At 28.9% G+C, this 17,786-nt stretch overlaps 1 protein-coding gene across 2 annotated transcripts; it reads right to left on the reverse strand.

The window, feature by feature from the left end:
• Positions 1 to 1,320: 1,320 nt before the first annotated feature.
• On the reverse strand, positions 1,321 to 14,567 carry LOC123266361 (pyrokinin-1 receptor-like). Of its 2 annotated transcripts, none has more exons than XM_044730605.1 (6): positions 14,105 to 14,567; positions 12,193 to 14,034; positions 10,691 to 11,097; positions 2,436 to 2,653; positions 1,896 to 2,358; positions 1,321 to 1,780 (listed from the first exon to the last, which is right to left on the reverse strand). In XM_044730605.1, the coding sequence occupies exons 2-6, from the start codon at positions 12,768 to 12,770 to the stop codon at positions 1,521 to 1,523; spliced, it is 1,926 nt and encodes a 641-aa protein (XP_044586540.1). In that variant the 5' UTR covers positions 12,771 to 14,034; positions 14,105 to 14,567; the 3' UTR covers positions 1,321 to 1,520. The 2 variants fall into 2 exon arrangements, 1 of the variants encoding a protein (XP_044586540.1); XR_006509755.1 differs by having other exon boundaries at positions 1,634 to 1,780; positions 1,896 to 2,035; positions 2,113 to 2,358; positions 12,193 to 14,567.
• Positions 14,568 to 17,786: the final 3,219 nt, after the last annotated feature.

The raw sequence follows: 17,786 nt of genomic DNA on the forward strand, positions 1-17,786 counted from the left end.
TTTAAACATTACATATCGTTATCACCATTACGATGTATCATTAAAAAAAAAAAAAAAAAAAAAAAAAGAAGATAATCATTGAAAAATTTTTACTATAAAAATATTTTTCTATCACTTATCACTGTGAAACACTCAACGAAGCGATAGAAATTAAGTATGAACTATTATTAGTCACTTAAATTCTTTTGTTTTACTATCTGCAATAAGAAATTATAGCTTCAACTATAACAATTTAATAGATTAAATAAAAAAGTTTCAGTGTTTGAGAATTAAATCATGGAAAAAAAATTTGTAAAATTAGCTACCAAAAGAAGAAATGTTAACATGTGATAATTTATCACAATAAAGTAAAGTAGATATTAGTTTTGATACTTATTATTTATTTTTATTTATTTTCACATCAAATATCTAAGTACGTTAATCATTCGGTCGATTTCTTGGGCGGATTTATTTTATACAGATCATCCAGAACTCAAGAAACTCGTGGGTAGGATTCGAGCTGATCCTGCCATAAAGGCGTACTTGGATACCCACCTGAAACTTGAGCTATAAAATTCTACGTGGCACCTAACGGTGCTCTGATTTTTTGAACATTAAATTTTATTATGTACACCGTAATTGATTTATGTCTTCCAAATAATAATTGCTACTTTGTACGTAGTTGTTCTTACAAACTTTTATACTTTTTATACCTGCATACTTTTAACAAGAAGTCATTGAATTTAAAATATCTTCTTAAACAAAGAAAAAATCTAAATTGATACTAAATTTTTTCACAATATTTAAGCGATAATTTTTAATTACAATTAATACATTAATTTAGTTTTTGGTTTTTGAGTTGATAATTAAGAATAATTTTATTATTAAATTGATAAAATTTAAAATTTTTCACTTAATTTAAGAAAGTTAATCTCTTACTGATTTTAAAAAATCTATAAAAAATTTTTTTCTATTTCATTTTATCTTATAAATATATTTACTGTAATATTTAAAATTTCGACTTTAATTACCGCTGGATAAGTTAATTAATTTCTAATTTCTACTACCATGATTTCTCTCTCTTAAAATTGCACTAAATCACAGGCAGTGTATAAAAAATGAACATGCGTCATATTAAGTTTTATCGAACACATATAAAAAAGCTAATTTAAAATTATCAATAAATAATAAAGAGTAGCTTTATCAACGTCCCCGTATCTTAAAACTATTTCCCTATCTCTCTTATCACGAAAAAAAAATTCGCTAAATTATACACAGACGTGTGAATCCACGCCGTAAAAAAAAAGAATAATTACAACAATAAAACAAAATACAGATCTATAAAATATTCAAATCAGTGTACCATGATCAATCTCAATTATCACATGTATCAATCATATACAATTTTTAAAGTATCGTTGATACAGATATTTGTGTCATATTTCCAGATATACAGTATACAGTACTATCTTTTTTTTATCATTTATCTATCTACACATTTATAAACCTATTTTTTACCATCAATCCAGTAGTACCTTCGATCAAGTAACAGGATCAAAATTCAATACGCTCATATACCTTGCAAGCTCACTCCCCTTGAATTCCGTTTTATCCAGATCTTTAAGGCTTGAATTACTTAAAGTACTCGAACTATCAATGCTCGTATGACTTTGAATTTTATTACCCTGATGACTCGATGATACGAGTTCGTTTTCTACCATAAACTTTTGCTTAATCTCTTCATTATTACACTGAAGAAATAGACCATTAGCTTCGGCTTTTTTACCATCAGGAAAAATACCTTTAAAAAAAAAGTAACATAATGAATTTAGAGTTTTAAATAAATCCCTCAATTCAACCAATCTAACTTTGAATAAATATAAATTTATTAGAATTAGAATGTATGTATATTTTACCAATTGTCACCGGTTTAATAGCTTTTTCGTCCTTGCTGAAACATCTATTGATAGCATGAGAAATCCCTCCATTATTATTACAGCTGTCGTTGAAACCTTTCGCCAGAGACGTAACTAAAGTTATTTCTCCTGGCCGTGACCTCGACGTAAATTTATTATTATTATTATTATTATTATTATTTTTATTAAAATTTTTTTTCGTCCGCCAATTAATTACTTTGCCCGCAGAATTATTTGACGGACTAATATTATCAATATAGTGCTCCATCATTATTTGCCCCTGATTATTGTGTCGTGTCAGCGGAGCTAGCTGGTGAGTATCATCGCTTGCGGATGAGGATGAATGGGGTTCGCGTCTTCTTAATGTTGACTTTTGATGTCTTGAAAGGCTGCTGTAAGCTCGTAACTGGGGGCTGCGATTTTGTAATGATCTTCCAGCACGGCAATGATCCGCCAGCATGGTCTAAAAAAAAATGCTCTACTATTATTATTAATTTAATTATTAGAGATGTTTATTAAGGTTCGCTGTGTTGAAGTTACCTTGAATGCCTCGCGGAATTTATTGGACATTATGTTGTACAACAGCGGGTTAACAGTCGTCGAAAGGTAGTAAAATATTCCTGATATATATGTCAATACTGTATAGACAGTAACTAAGGCAGCGTGAGGTTCATTCCCGGTACTTTGGGCATAAACTGCTAGCAATCTTTGCGCGTGGAACGGTGCCCAGCAGATAAAAAATGCGACCACAACAGCAACTGCAATATAATGTATTATAATGGTTTAGTTTAATTTTAATTTAAATTATTTTTTGGATGAATTTATCGCGGCAATAAAAGCATCTAGCATTCAATTAAAATTCAATAATGCTGGTCTGTTCCAAGTGCTGTTAAACGACCCAGAAAGTTAATGAAAAAGGATTTTGTACAAAAGATTATTAGACGACACTGATGTACTACCAGCTACTCTTCAATATACTACAGCCCATTTGCTTTCATTTACGTCTTACACTCGGCCAGCTAAAAGATTTTTTTCATTATACAGTACAGGAGTATATTCATACTGACTTTTATTACATTTTATTTTCTACTAGTGTGGTAAATTGATTTTTATAGGGCTGTGTGTTTCTGTTATAACTGGAAAAATGCACCTCGTAATAATTGCTAATACCGTCTATAGTTTTAGGTAGTTAACTGTTTTGATAAATGAACATTTGTTTTATTAAAGCTTGGCTTTATATTTATTAAAGAAAATTATTAAATTATTTTTTTAGAAAAATATAAATAACTATAAAGAAGATAATAACTTTTTTTTTTCACTTGACTTTTATTGAAATTTAAAGTTTCAATTGTAAACTTGAGTTGTTTTAAAGTTAATAGTAAACGAAAGTAAATTTGAAAGATCTGAAGAGATTTTGCCTTCATTCATATTTCTTCAACAATGATTGAAAAATTTATTAACTGTTAGTAAATTTTTTATTTAAAAACAATTTATTAATTTATTAAGTAGGGGAAGGGGGGGGGGGGCAAAATGGGCCCCTTAAGAAAAAAATGTTGATATCCTTAGTGTTTTTCTCTGGTTTTACTTTTTTTTAGTCCCTTGTCAAGTATTTGACCTCCATTTGTTCTGTTCATTAAAAATGAAAAATTGAAAATGTGGGGCAAAATGGGCCACCTTCAGAAAATTTTTATAATATGAGTTTTTCAGCTCGTTTTACTTTTTTTTGCCTTTTACTGAGTTTATGGTATTAATTTTTTTGTGTATATCGAAATTAAAAAATTGAGAAAGGTGGGTAAAACGGGCCCCCCAAAAAACTCAATATGTTTCTTACTTGTTTTATATTTAGAATTTTTTTTATTATGTATTCAGTATTTATTATTTATATACGGATTTCTAGTGTACAGGCGTAATAACGCCCTTTTACACCCTAAGCCTTATCATTCTGCTTAGTTAACTCTGCCTTATCATTGCGGCTGTGGACCGACTTGTGTCTTCTGTACCGCATTTGCCCTGATCCTCACCACTCGGCTATTGGAACAGTAACATGGGAAAACCACAGAGAAAACCCATGTTAGTACAGTCGGAGCTGGGTTAAGTCTACAGTGATTGATAAGAAACTCTTCTTTATCGACCACTGGAGCATTAGGCCCCTCTCCTAGTGTGCAGAGATCCCTCGCGCTAGCCAACGCTGACTAGAGTGGTCACCCATTCAAGTTTTTGCTTAAAATGTGTGATCTCCCAAGTCAGACGTGTGCCGCCCGGCTATCTCTGCCACTTCCAGAGGATGGCAACGTAACGTAACGCACATATTTTTTAATTATAATCACTGAAAAATATTGGTGCATGCTGGGATCGAACCCGGGTCCCACTCTTTCGAAAAGCGAGCACCGAGCCGACCAGGCCATTGCCAACCTCTTTATTATGTATTCAGTATAAAAAATTAGGATAACAATAGACCCTAAAAGCCATCCCTGCAACTTCCCGCTAACTCCATACCTAAGCGCTCCACATTTCACGCCAAAAGCAATAATAAATCAGGTAAAAAATGTCGGAGTAATTTTAAAAAAAAATGCGTTTTTTGAATTATTTCGACAACGGTATCTCTCAAACTAATTAATCAATTTCAGTCGCGTTAACGGCGATCAACGCGGGTTTCTAAGCTTAAAAACCGATCAGTTTTTCGAATCGATTGGTGAAGCCAATAAAAATGTATCACAAAAAAAAAATTTTTTTAGAATTTTTTTGACGATATCTCACAAATGAATTAACCAATTTAAAAAAAAATTAAAGGCATTATATGCAGTCTTTCTAGAACAAAAAGATTATTTATCACTAACCAAACAATCGGACGTGAAATTTCAAAGATGTGTTAAAAAATTACTTTTTTTAATTTTTTAAAATTAAATATCTCTTGAACTATTCAACCGATTTTGACGTTATTGGCGGCGATTGAAGTGATTTTTTAAGCTCTAAAAATCATCTCGTTGAATCAAAAACGATCCAGGAATAAATTTCGGAGTTATGTAAGAAAAAAAAAACACTTTTTCCCTGATATTTTGTTCACGATACGTCACAAACGAATCGACCTATTTTGATCGCGTTGACGGCAATCGACGGAGTTTTTTAAGCTTAAGAGTTGATTAGTTTTTGAAAACGATTGATTCAGCAGATTAAAATTAATTAAAAAAAAAAACATTTTCTGAAAATTTTATTTTCGCGATTACTCAAAATCTATTGGCTCGAATTACCTTAAATATTATAAAATATTTAGGGGCAAAGAAACTCTTTCGATTGCTGTCAATCCCGTTTGAATCAGTCGAGCCGTTTAAAAGTTATGAGAGGTTTACGTTCATACACACACACACACACACACACACACACACACACACACACACACACACACACACACACCATCGCAAAAATAGTCAGGGAAGCTTCTGTAAAATAAATAGTTTTTTAACAAAAAATATAGTAAATAATGATGTTAGTTAACTCGCGACCTAGTTCGTACTTTAACTATATAATTTTTTCTAGGGGAAGGACGGGCAAAACGGATATGTTAATTTAAAAATGAAATAACAAATATATATTATAATCATATCCATTCTTAACTTTGGCTAATAATTTTTTGGGTAATTGAAGTTTATAATTAAAGTAAAATAAAAATAATAACAAAGAAATTCTTCTTCGAAATTAAAAAAAAAAAAAAAAGTCAACATTATCCGTTTTGCCCTACCACGGGCGGGCAAAATGAATACTCAGGTCGCGTAAAACGAATACTGATTGGAAAATACATTTCAATCAAAATAATCGTCGCAAAAATATCAACCGCGTCCTGAATATGAAGAAAAAAAATCAAATCTGCATCGTCCTTAACAACATTAAACTAAGTACTGTATACTTACGATTAAAAATTTTTTTTTTTTTCTAAATTTCAATATTTATAAAAAAAATTCCCACAAGTATGCAAAACCAATGCTTTATCGATAACGGTAAGTGTAGTTACATAATAGATTGATAGATTGCTGTCTAAAATATTTCTATCGACCGACCAGCGATTTAAAACGATTATTCATTTTACCCGCCCTCTCCGTCTTGCCCGTCCGTCCCCTATAATTCAAAAATTCTAGAACACGTTTAACTGAAAAATATTCTTTGGTTTTTAAAGTCGTATCAGCCCATTATATCTCCCAAACACTTCGAGAGTTGAAAATGTTGGGGGCCCATTTTGCCCCTAAATATTGTTGGATATTGAAAATTTTATGGGCCCATTTTGCCCCCCCCCCTTTCCCTATAAGCAATTTTTTTTTTAATTTTTAATAAATGTTTTTTGAGAAAAAACTACTTAGGTTAACAGTTTATTATCAATAGAACTAAATTTGATTAGTTTGCAAAAATATGTTAATAATCGACACCTTCGAGCAAAATATTTTGTAATTCGTCATTATTATTTATCTTATGTTAAATTTTATACTATAAAGAAAAAAAAACTATAAATCTGCCGAATTTATTGAAATATTTTATAAAAAGTGTCAAAATAAAATTATGGCACTTATGAGTGCATTTTTATTCAAGGGTCCAATTAAATATTTTTTGACGAATAAAAAATATTTATTGCATATAAATAATAGAAACAAATGAATAATAATAAACGAAAGAAGGTGCCAACCGCGCGTGGTGTTCTCAAGCTGTCACCCATCTAAATACTAACCACGCTCAATGTCGCTCAGCTTCTATTTCTTTTATTTTTTCTTATTTTTTATATTAAAGTTTATTTAATTTAAACTGTTACATAATTGTTTATTAAATTACTTATTAACAGTTAAGGAAGCTTCTTAAATATCAAAAAATCTGTTACTACTGGAGTCTAGAAAAATAATTTCTTTCAATTAAAAAAGAGGATTATTATTTTATTACTACTATTTTTAAAGTTTATGAACTTGAACAGTCAGTAGCTGCTGACTTTACGTTGATTAGTTTCCATCTGTGTAATTAATACAGTACTTTATATTCTTCTTCTTTTCTTCTACTAATTTAATTTTAGTAAATTTCTTCACTCGCTTGAAATCAATTTTAAATTTAAATTTTCTTTTAAAATTCAGGTTTTATCATTTGAACAATATTTTAATGTTTAATTAAATTAAAGTAATCTCTTTTTTTTGTAAAGTAAATGGTCAAAATATAATTGAATTAGATATATTTTTTCACAAAAACTGCCGACAATGAGTGCATTTAAAGTAGGAGTTGATTACAAATGTATTAAAAGTTTCTCAAAAAAATAAAGGATTTCATGAGAAAACAAGAAAAAAACCTCAAAGATCCTTAATTTCCTTTCTCTTGAAACTTATTATCTCCTATCAGATAACAGTGAGCATAATAGTAAAGAAAACAGAAAGAGTAAACTCATATCCGCAGTACACAGTAAAAAGTTTTAAATTAAAAATTGAATATATTGAAATAAGTTTACAAGTTTTGAACCAGATATTGTCGGCCATAAATTTTGTTTGCTAAAAAAATCATAAAAATTAGTCATGAATCAAAGTATAAAAAATATCAAGTAGATAGACTTAGGTACACAATCTCATTATTTGAATGGAAAGATGAGGGTTAAGATTTAGTAGCCTCCAGAGATTCTTTAAAATACGTGAAAAAAATCTCAGTTGATCAAAATATTTTTATAGGCATCCCATTTATCAATACATATATTTATGTTCTTAAATTATTTCCATTTCCGAATAAATTTGTTGCGATTTTAAAAATACCACTTATATTAATTAACCTTTCTATAAATAATGTATTTTAGAATTTAAAATAGCGCGAAGATCTTACTTTTTCTTTTGTAACCTTTTTGCTGACGATGAGATAAAAATTTTAGCCCACACATCATCTTATCACGTTTTTATCTTAAATTCCGACAAAAGTTTCAAGTCTCATTTACGTGAAAATTCTTGATTCCTTTACTTATTTAAAGTTTTATGTAACTTTTTCAAACAACAAAGTTACATTATATACATAACAAGATTTTTCATAATAAAAATATAAATTTACGTAAAATCATCGAGTTTTTTCTTTCAAGATGTGACTAAAAATCTCATAATAAGCTTCTTGTTTCCACTTTCTATTGTATCGATTTCATAAACACGTCATTTGCATTCGTTACTTATTCGAGCGCTTAATTTTTTTTCCTTTTTTCACTTGCAGGCAACAATTTTGCATTTAATATTTCACGTCAGATGCAAGTTATTGCTTTTATCGAAGTAAATAAATTAATGAATAGATACGAAGAAGACGATAGACAAATAAATAGAAACAATATTTTGTTAACCAAGTAATCAGAGAAGAGAACATTGAAGATATACTATATACTATGAAAATAAGGAGAGATGAGATCTAAATCTCAGAATATACATTGACAGACGTACTCATCATTACTGTCCGGTTGATTACGTTTGTAGATACAGGACGTGTGTGTGTGGCTATTGGATGAGTAAATAAACTTGAATCGTCGCATTTCCTCATTTTCCCGGAAGTACATTTCGCAATACCACCGCTCAAATGTTAGTAACGATCTTCTATACAAGAATTTTAAGATAAAACTAAAATCAGCTATCTAATGCGCGGAATTCACCAAAACAATTTCTTTTTATTTCTGTTTATTTATTTATATTTCGGTTGTTATTTTACAAAGTAAGGTTAAATTTTATTCTTGAGACTGAGATACGGATGTCCTTGTACGAACATAATTTTATTTTTAATTCAGTTTTATTGAATACATCACTAATTGGGAAAGACGATTCTTTTTGATTAAAAAAGTGGCTCGCTGGAAGAGGATTGGTTTTATGAAAATTAACTAAACTATTTAATCAACATGAGATTTGTAAGCTTTTGACCTTGAACAAAATATTTCCGAACCATTGAATTTATTTTTTTTCTTCCGAATACTTTACCAATGAAATTTATTCTTTGTTTCCTTATGACTTTCTTTATTTAATCAGAAAATGAAAATAAAAAAATAAAAAAAAAAACTATAAGAACATTGTTTTACGACAGACTTATTGTACGGCACAGGCACATATGTCACAATCAGAACTTTTTATAGAGATATAAATACTTTGACAGTTAAGCAAATAATAAATTTATAATTCAGTCATTAAAATATGTAAATACCTCTTTAGAGAGTTTTAATTATAATCACTCATTCTAAATGTTAAGCTTCCTTAAATTCATTACGCGGGAGGTTTTATACTTTACAAAGAATTAGTTACGATTTAATGAATATTCGAGTTCTCTCTCCTCGGATAATTATTACACGGCTATTAGGGAGATTTAAAAAAATTTTCTCAATTATTATAACTCAGTAGGAAGTTCTTCTGGATTATTACATTTGTTATAACACTGAAACGAATAAAATTTAAATAATTTACTTAATTATTTAAAAGAAGAAAAAGATTATTTTAATTTTTAGTAATGCAGAAATTGTTTAGTTTAAAAAATTTTAAATTCAATCTTAGTCTATTAAGTTTCGTTAAGTTCAATTGAAATTAATCATTACGACTCTTGGAATGGAATTCTGAGCTAAGATGATTGTTTTTATTTATACAAGTCATTTTTATCTATAAATAATAAACGAGATTTTAAACTAAATGTTTAAGAATTTCTCTAAGAAATAATTAAGCGCTTCCTGTTTTTGCTGAAACTAAGAGCTCTTTGCTCTTTTACAGAAGTACTTGGTACAGATAAATAGATGAGCTTGAACTTCTTGCAGTAATGTTTCATAGAAATCAATGTGCAGAAGCCTTAATTTAATGTTCAATGTCGATTGCCCATAAATGGTTTTTCGCGAATCAACTTTGGCGTGGTCTTTTTTGATTGCGAAAAAAATTTCAACCGGTTTGTATAAATGCAATGTCGCGATCGCCACCAACTCGATCTTTAAAACCAACACTTTTATGTCCATAAAAAACACCTCGGATTTATTATTTTATTGCATTGTTGAAGTCTATAATATATTTAGCTCAGCTTTTATGACAATCATTATCATTTACGGTATCATTAAGCCACGCGACGGGAACTCGATTGCTTCCAGACATCTGTTGCGATTATGCTGCATTTAATCCGGGTAAAAAATAAACATCGTTACGACACATCAGACTTGTAATTGCAGTCATAAGAAAATACCGAAGCTCTGTTTTAAAGTTAATCAATAACATTATTTATTGCTCGAGTTTCTTAATTTAAATTTCGCAGCCGTAACCTGAATTTATTATTGGATTTCCTGATTATTTTGGACTTCCATCTTACGGATAAATTTTTTGTAAACTTAAAAAGAAGAAATGACAGGCAATTATTTTTAATAGGAACGTTAAAATTTTTCTGAGAACTTGAAGCAAAGTTCAATCGATTCTTTTGCCCGTAATGGAAAAAATTCCAGAGATTTTTGACATATTTCACAAAAGGCATTTTGGTGTTTATAAAAAGTTGTCATATTATAAACGGCTGAAATTTTTTTTTTTTACTTTTTTATAAAAGGCCGTAGATTAAAAAAATTTATTTCTGGACTTTCGGATTTAAGTTATTTAAAAGTAAAAAATGGAACCGTAAATACCTGGATGGTATTTAAAAATCGATCCTTTTATAAATATTTTTGTTCAGCTAAAAATTTTATTTATTTACTGGAGAAGTGAATAAATTTTTTGTGCTGCTAATGGAAAAAAAAAAAGAAATAAAAAAGAGATTAATCAACGGTTGATTTGGAATAAAAAAGCTAATAAAGATATAAAAAAAATAAATCTTACCAAGCATCCTTATGACATTACGCTGAGCTAGGCCTCGTGATCTGCCACTATCGCCGTGATTAAGACAGCCGGGAAAAGGATTTCTCTTGATAGTGGTAAGCACTCTGGAATGTCTCAACTTGATGCCAATGAGTATGTATAGCACGGTGATTATAGTCATCGGCCCGACGAACAATAAAATAGTTGATATTTCAAAAGCGTGTTCAATTATTACCCACTTGACGGAACACATTGCCGTATCCATTATCATCGTCCCATTCATCTCTTGTGAATAAACCACCCCAAATTGAATGGCCTGCGGTATGGCCAAACACAGGGCAAGAAGCCAAATCGCGACTACGTATTTGACAGCCCGTGAAAGTTTGGACATTGTGTGCGACAGGAAAGGATGACAAATTGCTACGTATCTACACAAACAATGTAAATATTTTTTTCCATCAGTTCTTTTTTTTATAAAATACTATCTCACGTACTTCTTTAAAATTACTTTACTTCGGAGTTCCCTTTTTTTTATATTTTATTTAGTCTGTAAGCTTCCATTCAAACGATTAAGTTTGTAAGCTACTTTTTCTTTTAGATATACTTTCTATTAAAGTAAGTGGGATTAATTCGTGAGACACTTTTTTTTCTTTATTATTAATGTTTGTTTTAATTATTAAAGTTATCCATTCTTCCATAGAAAGATTCATAAAAGGGCTAGAAAATTGATGTTCATTTTATTGATTTTATAATTAATTTTTAATGAATTGAAGCTTTTAAAACTCTTTTTTTAATATATAATATTCTCAAGTTAAGTATTTTAATAAAAAATATATTTTTTATTTAAGTTTGTTCAGAAAATTATAGTGTTAAGTTAATAAAAAAAAATAATTACAAATTTCAATGAATTAATAGATATGATTCCAGTTTAATAATTAATTTTAAATAATTTATAAGCTTCAGATATTATTTTTATCAATTATTTAAAAAAAAATAATTACATTTTTTAATTAATTGTTGATTTAGTTGAAAATTTAATTACTATAATTTAAAAAATTTATAAATACAATCAAAATACTTTAAAGATAATGAATTTTGGTGAAGTAAAACAAGAAACTTCATTAATTATTACTAATTAATTATTATTAATTATTATTACTAATTAAAATACGTGTTACCGTATTTAAATTATCTTTATTAAATCAGAGAAAAAATAATTAACTTTTCTTCTTAAATTAATCATAAAAATAACATATCCTTTTTTCAATTTTAAAAAATAAATTCTTTATAAAAAATATTTTAACTAATATTTTCAATTTAATTTAAAAATAACCATAAAATTTCATTAATAAAATCTTCAATTGCCATTAAATTATAATTTTCTTGAAATAACAAGGAAAAAGAAGAAAACTAACCGTAATTAAGCCCAAAAATAATTTATTTATCCTTAATGTCCTAATTTAGTACATCTCTCGCTCATAAACAATTCAACAAAAAAAATTCAATACTTATAAAAAAATTACCTCTCAACAGTAAACGCCGTAATAGTAAGTACAGTTGCATTAGCAGATGTTTCAGCAGCGAAGCTCTGGATCATACAAAAAGACTCTCCAAAGATATATGGAAAGTGGGACCAGATATAATACATCTCCGGCGGTAATCCCGAAACAAGTAGCAGCAAATCGGAAATCGCAAGGCTGAATAAATAGTAATTAGTGGCCGTATGCATCGAGCGGTTTCGCGCAATAACAACACATGTCGAGACATTGCCTACCAGACCGGTTAAGAAAATAATTGCATAAATAATGGTTACCGGTATAACGACATAAAGCGCGTCTCTTCTCTCCGTGGTCGACTGATTAAAACTCGCCTCAACACTTGCCGTCAGCATTCCCGTCAATGAATTCGTGTAATTGTCACTGAATCGCATCGAGGATACCCACTCAAAATCACTGCCAATATCAATGTCAATATCCACAGCAACACTCTCAATACCAGTCTCAGTCTTAATATTTTTCTTTTCGAACATAAACGAATCTATTTTAAAGCGATCATCATCCTCACGTGCACTACCTACCCAAGTCTTTCCGTTTTCAATCATCCTACAACCCTATTTCTTCTTTTAACATTTTTTCTCTTCACTACTATCGATTTAACACAATAAAACATGACTTTTGTTCTTTAATAAATTTTGTTATCATTTTGTGTTATTTTTTTGCTGTTCAATGTCACTGCCAGATAAATTTTATTTCATGAATGTATACACTGGATTTAGAGTAAATCGGGGAAGCTGAAGAAATATAATAAAAAAAAAAAAAAAAAAAAAAAAAAAAAAGAAGAAGAAGAAATATCTAACGCTTTTTTCAAAGCTTAACTAAATTTTATTTTATGTAATACAAATATAAATACTTTTATGATGACCTACATTTATTTGCAGATTACACGCAAACTTGAACTTGCAATCGTAATGATATTTTTATTTTTATATTTTATTAAATAAACAAACGAGTATTTTATTTATTTTATTAATAAATAGTAACTATAATAGTTTTTTCTTAATCGGTAACTTTAACCATTAAATCCGACACTCGAGACTCTAGAGTTGAGTTAACTTTATTTTTTATTTATTTCAACGGTCACTAAACAATCGTTGAAAGTGCGTTGATAAATCGGACGGAAAATAGTCAATACATTTATCAGTATATCCTCGCCACAAATACACAAGTGAATTGAATTACCCTCATTCAATTTGGATCATTCTTCTGGTATACGATTACTCTCTTATAGAAGAATTGCACCGCTGGCTGGCTCCCGAACAAAAAAATCCTCTTTATTCATTTATTCCGTGACTTTATTCAATCACCCGGATCACTGTTACTGTTACTGTTACTGTTGTGTTATTTTATCACTCGGTAGTAATACTTCTTTTCAAAAAAGAAAAAAAGGTAGTGAGACCGGCTTGAGATGAAAATATAAATAAATATAAAAATAATGGATCAAGTGAATGAAGAAAAGGAAAATGCTGGCTCGAAGGATCAAAGAATTATTTTTTTGATAAGGTGAAATTCCATCCCTGGAAGTTAACTCTCGTGTCCTCCCTCGTTACATCAGTACTGATGTCGCGGTTCCGTACGTGTCGATCGGTGTGAGAGGACAACTTGAACGTGAACTGGGAGATCCGCTTCTCTTGCAGGAGATCGAGGGCTCTTTCTTCTCTTCCAATGGAAGGTGTCGAAGAGGGAGTATGGATCTATACGTTTATGCGTATTCGGGTATCGAATGATAGAGATCGTTAAACTAATGTCATTCGAATCTTTGTTTGTATTGATATCGAATCTCGTCGGTTATTTTCTCAAAAAGATGCTCTGCAATAAAAGACATTTTATTATCTGCTAAATTCAATCACTTTTTATTATTAATCATAATAAAAAGTACATTTTCTTCATTTGATGGGACATTAAATTAATAAAGCTCGTGGTATAAACATTTATTCCAAGAGTCGTATGTAAGTATTAAATAAACGTCGCGTATGTTGATTGATTTCAAATTATTTCAGCTTAAAGTTATTATTATTTAACTGATTTTTAACCATCAGTTTGGTGTGACCTGTTGCACAAGTTTAAGTTGACCTAACGTGTTCCAGAACCGATTTTAGAAGAAATGACAATTTTTTTTTTTTTATTAATTTATTCTGTTAAAATCTCACCAATAACTTGAAACAACGCGCCTAACTTAAATCACAGATTGAGTAAGAACTCAAATAAAATAAAATATAATAAAAAGAAGAAATATGCGAATTTTAGACTTGATTTTTGACAAAGTCGGCACAGTTTTACCGGTTGAATCCCGTGTCAGTTGCAATATCTGACTGGTTGCGTGTCGGAGGAACTCGACTTGGAGTTCGAGGGTGTAGTGGGAAAAGTTCGCGTCAGCGCTAACAACGAGTGACTCTCATCACATACTCGGCTGTCTGCCGCGGCTGCTGTTGCTTCGCAAACTCATAATCTCTTTTTATTTATTTTATACGTACATGTAATAATATATAAAATAAATATATTATGTAATATATAGTACTATACGATGTACTCGAACTCTTATTCTCTTTATCCCCTTTTTTATTCAGTGTTCTCATCATTACTATCACTTTCAGCTCCTCCCCGAGCGCTTCTCTTGTCCGGTGATAAATACGCATTGACTCGCGATCCTCAGCACAATACAATACCATACATATACAAAACCTTCAGGCATCCCTGAATCATAAATATTTATGTATGCTTGTATGGCAAAATTATTATTTTTAGGTCACTTTTTATCGCCGTTTAAAGGTTCGATGATTATAATAATTATATTATTGTAAATAGAGAAAGAAGAAATTTTAATATTACTTTTTATGTTTGAAGATGGTTTATCTTTAAAGTTTGAGACAACTTTATTAATAATAATAAATGTAATGTTTTATAAAAATTAAGGGAAAATTTTAAGCTTAAAGAAATAATAAATTATTATAAAATGTTACAATTTTTTTTTATTTTTTAAATAATATTCAAGATTGGTAAAATTGTAATTTTAATTATAAATCAAAACCATCTGGATCCTTGTTTTGACATTAATTTTATAAAATTATTTTCCCAACGTTTCGATGAAAACTTTTATTTTATTATTTTACGGTTAAATTAATTAATTTAATTTGTGATATAAAAATATAATAGCATTAAATTTGACATTGATGTTATAATGGGTTGGTAAAATGAAGCTGGTATTATATTACGATGTTATATTGAATTGTAAATTAAATTAAAATGTCAATTGTAAGCAACACCTGAAGAGTGCAAAGAGTTTTTACCGAGCCGTTGTGCAAATAATTTAATAAAATTAATATTAAAACAAGGATAGAGAAGGCTTTGATTTATAATTAAGATTATTATTATTATTATTAATGAAAAAAAAAAAAAAAAAAAAAATAGTACATTTTACTACATATATTTTCAGATGCATCGAGTTTGTTTATAAATTCTGGACACCACACGTTAATATTGCCGTAATTTTTTATTTAACACAAAAACGAATTAATATATGTCGTCAGAGTATCGACTTTCACATTAATCTGCGCTGTAGCATTTAATTGAGCAGTTTGTCTAATGAATCTAATCAAGAACATCAATGACATTATATTTTTCGAGTTATGCTGCTAATTCATCTGTATGAAATAAAACCAGATTATAATTTTTGCCCAGTATGTAGATTATAAAGTAAACCGGCAGTCAGAAGCTATTTGATAGTGAAAGATAACTCTGACTTTTATTTACTAGGATGACACGTCTAAAAAAGAAACATTTTTTCCGCAAAAGAATTATTAACGATGTATTTTTTCAGATATTGTTGGGAAGAAAATCTTGGTTGGCATATAAAAAAAGTTTCAGGAAACTTTTTTTTAGATTATATAGACTGGGCTCAACTTTTTTTACAACTCCCTTTAGCCACCTCGTTCTACTTCGCACCCGAATAAAATTCAAGTCAGATAATTAGAGAAATCGAGACTAGAAGAATAAAAGTAAAATAAAAATAAAGATGTAAGAAGAAAACAAGTTTATTTCTTTGTTTGTACTTTTCTATAAGTTTTTCAAGTTGGTATAAAATATTCGCTAGTTCACAATCAACATCATATTTTATTTTATTTATAAAAAAAACTTTCACACGGACGATTATGTTAATTGACATATTTATTTGCTATTTTTAACTATAAACTTTAGGATAAAATTTAATAAATTTTTCTATTTTTTTATCTTATCTTTTTCCGTTCCGATTTACGCACTTTCCTTTTTTATCTCTACAATTTATTTTTTTGTACCCTACGACTTTATTATTTTGTTGTATACAGTGTGCCAACGGATTCCCGAGAGGATTGAATTGAAATTTATTTTCTCCGCAAGAGATAGCATAGAAAAGTATGATGAATAACCAGAGGTAAATATTTTCATGTGTATTATTGTTTGTATATGTGATTTGAATTCATATATATTTAGTTATAGTTCGCGTAGGCGTATCAACAGATAAATATCTCCCACAGATTATTTTCATGCATAAAATTCCCGAATCTATGAAACCAATTGTTCTCTTACAATTGCACGCCGAGTCGATTATTATTATGTACTGCGCTCAATTCATTTATCTGTTTTTTGAACTTGTTTATTAAAAAAATTTTAATAGTTGACTTTGTTAAATATTACAGGTATTGTCCCAGAACAATAACACTGAATTTAATGCCATTCCGAACTAGGATTTCCCAGTTTTTTTTATATATTACAAGCGACGGCCAATCAGAGCTGGAAGTCTTCCAATTGTTTGGTAAGAAAAAAATAATATACAGCTATATATTGCACATATGTCATGAATTTAGTTGAGAAAATCCACACGTCCATTGGGAATGCTAAGGATTTTGTCAAGTCGACAACCTAATCGGCCATAGTCTAGATCCTTGAGATCTTCCAAATAAATGGTAAGACCAAAGAGGAAAAAAGTGTAAAGATTTAAAAAAAAAACGTCTTATTCTTCTTGTGATCACAATAAATCTTTCAAATATAAATTTAATTTTATTTAAATATTTCAGCTATAAATTATGAATTTTGTTTTTTACCAGTGACTGTAGGAGGTGGCAAAAAATAAAAGTCTTTTATATCTAATATTAAATATTATTGAAAAAATACTTTTTAAAAGAAAAAACAATATTTTTTATTCAATGTTTATTATGGTAGTTTAAAGAAATATAAAGATGATATTCATTCAATTTTATATTGAAAAAAATGGAAATTGTTACAAAAAATTAGTAAGTTAAAAATTTTAAACAGTTTTATTTCTTAGGTGAAGAAATTAAAATTTTTCTCATAGTAACTTTCTTGTCAAAAAAAAGTTTTCGAGATTTGGAAAAAAACAATTTTGGATGAAAATTTACAAGTTGTCTATCTAAAATTGTTTTTTCCAAAATCTTTTTTTCAACAAGAAAATTACTATGAGAAAAAATTTGATTTCTTGACCTAAGAATTAAAATTTCTTATAACAAAATTGTTAATTTTTTCAAAAGAAATATTTTTTCTTAGTGTAGTTTAAAAGAAAATCTAAA

This window comes from Cotesia glomerata, linkage group LG1, assembly GCF_020080835.1.
Source record: "Cotesia glomerata isolate CgM1 linkage group LG1, MPM_Cglom_v2.3, whole genome shotgun sequence".
Lineage (NCBI taxonomy): Eukaryota > Metazoa > Arthropoda > Insecta > Hymenoptera > Braconidae > Cotesia > Cotesia glomerata.

Coding starts and splice junctions, on each gene's coding strand:
- LOC123266361 (XM_044730605.1), bottom strand. CDS start 12,770: ATGATTGAAAACGGAAAGACTTGGGTAGGTAGTGCACGTGAGGATGAT. Junction 11,098..12,192: donor ACGGCGTTTACTGTTGAGAG/GTAATTTTTTTA, acceptor TTGTTTGTGTAG/ATACGTAGCAATTTGTCATC. Junction 2,654..10,690: donor TAATGTCATAAGGATGCTTG/GTAAGATTTATT, acceptor ATTATATTGCAG/TTGCTGTTGTGGTCGCATTT.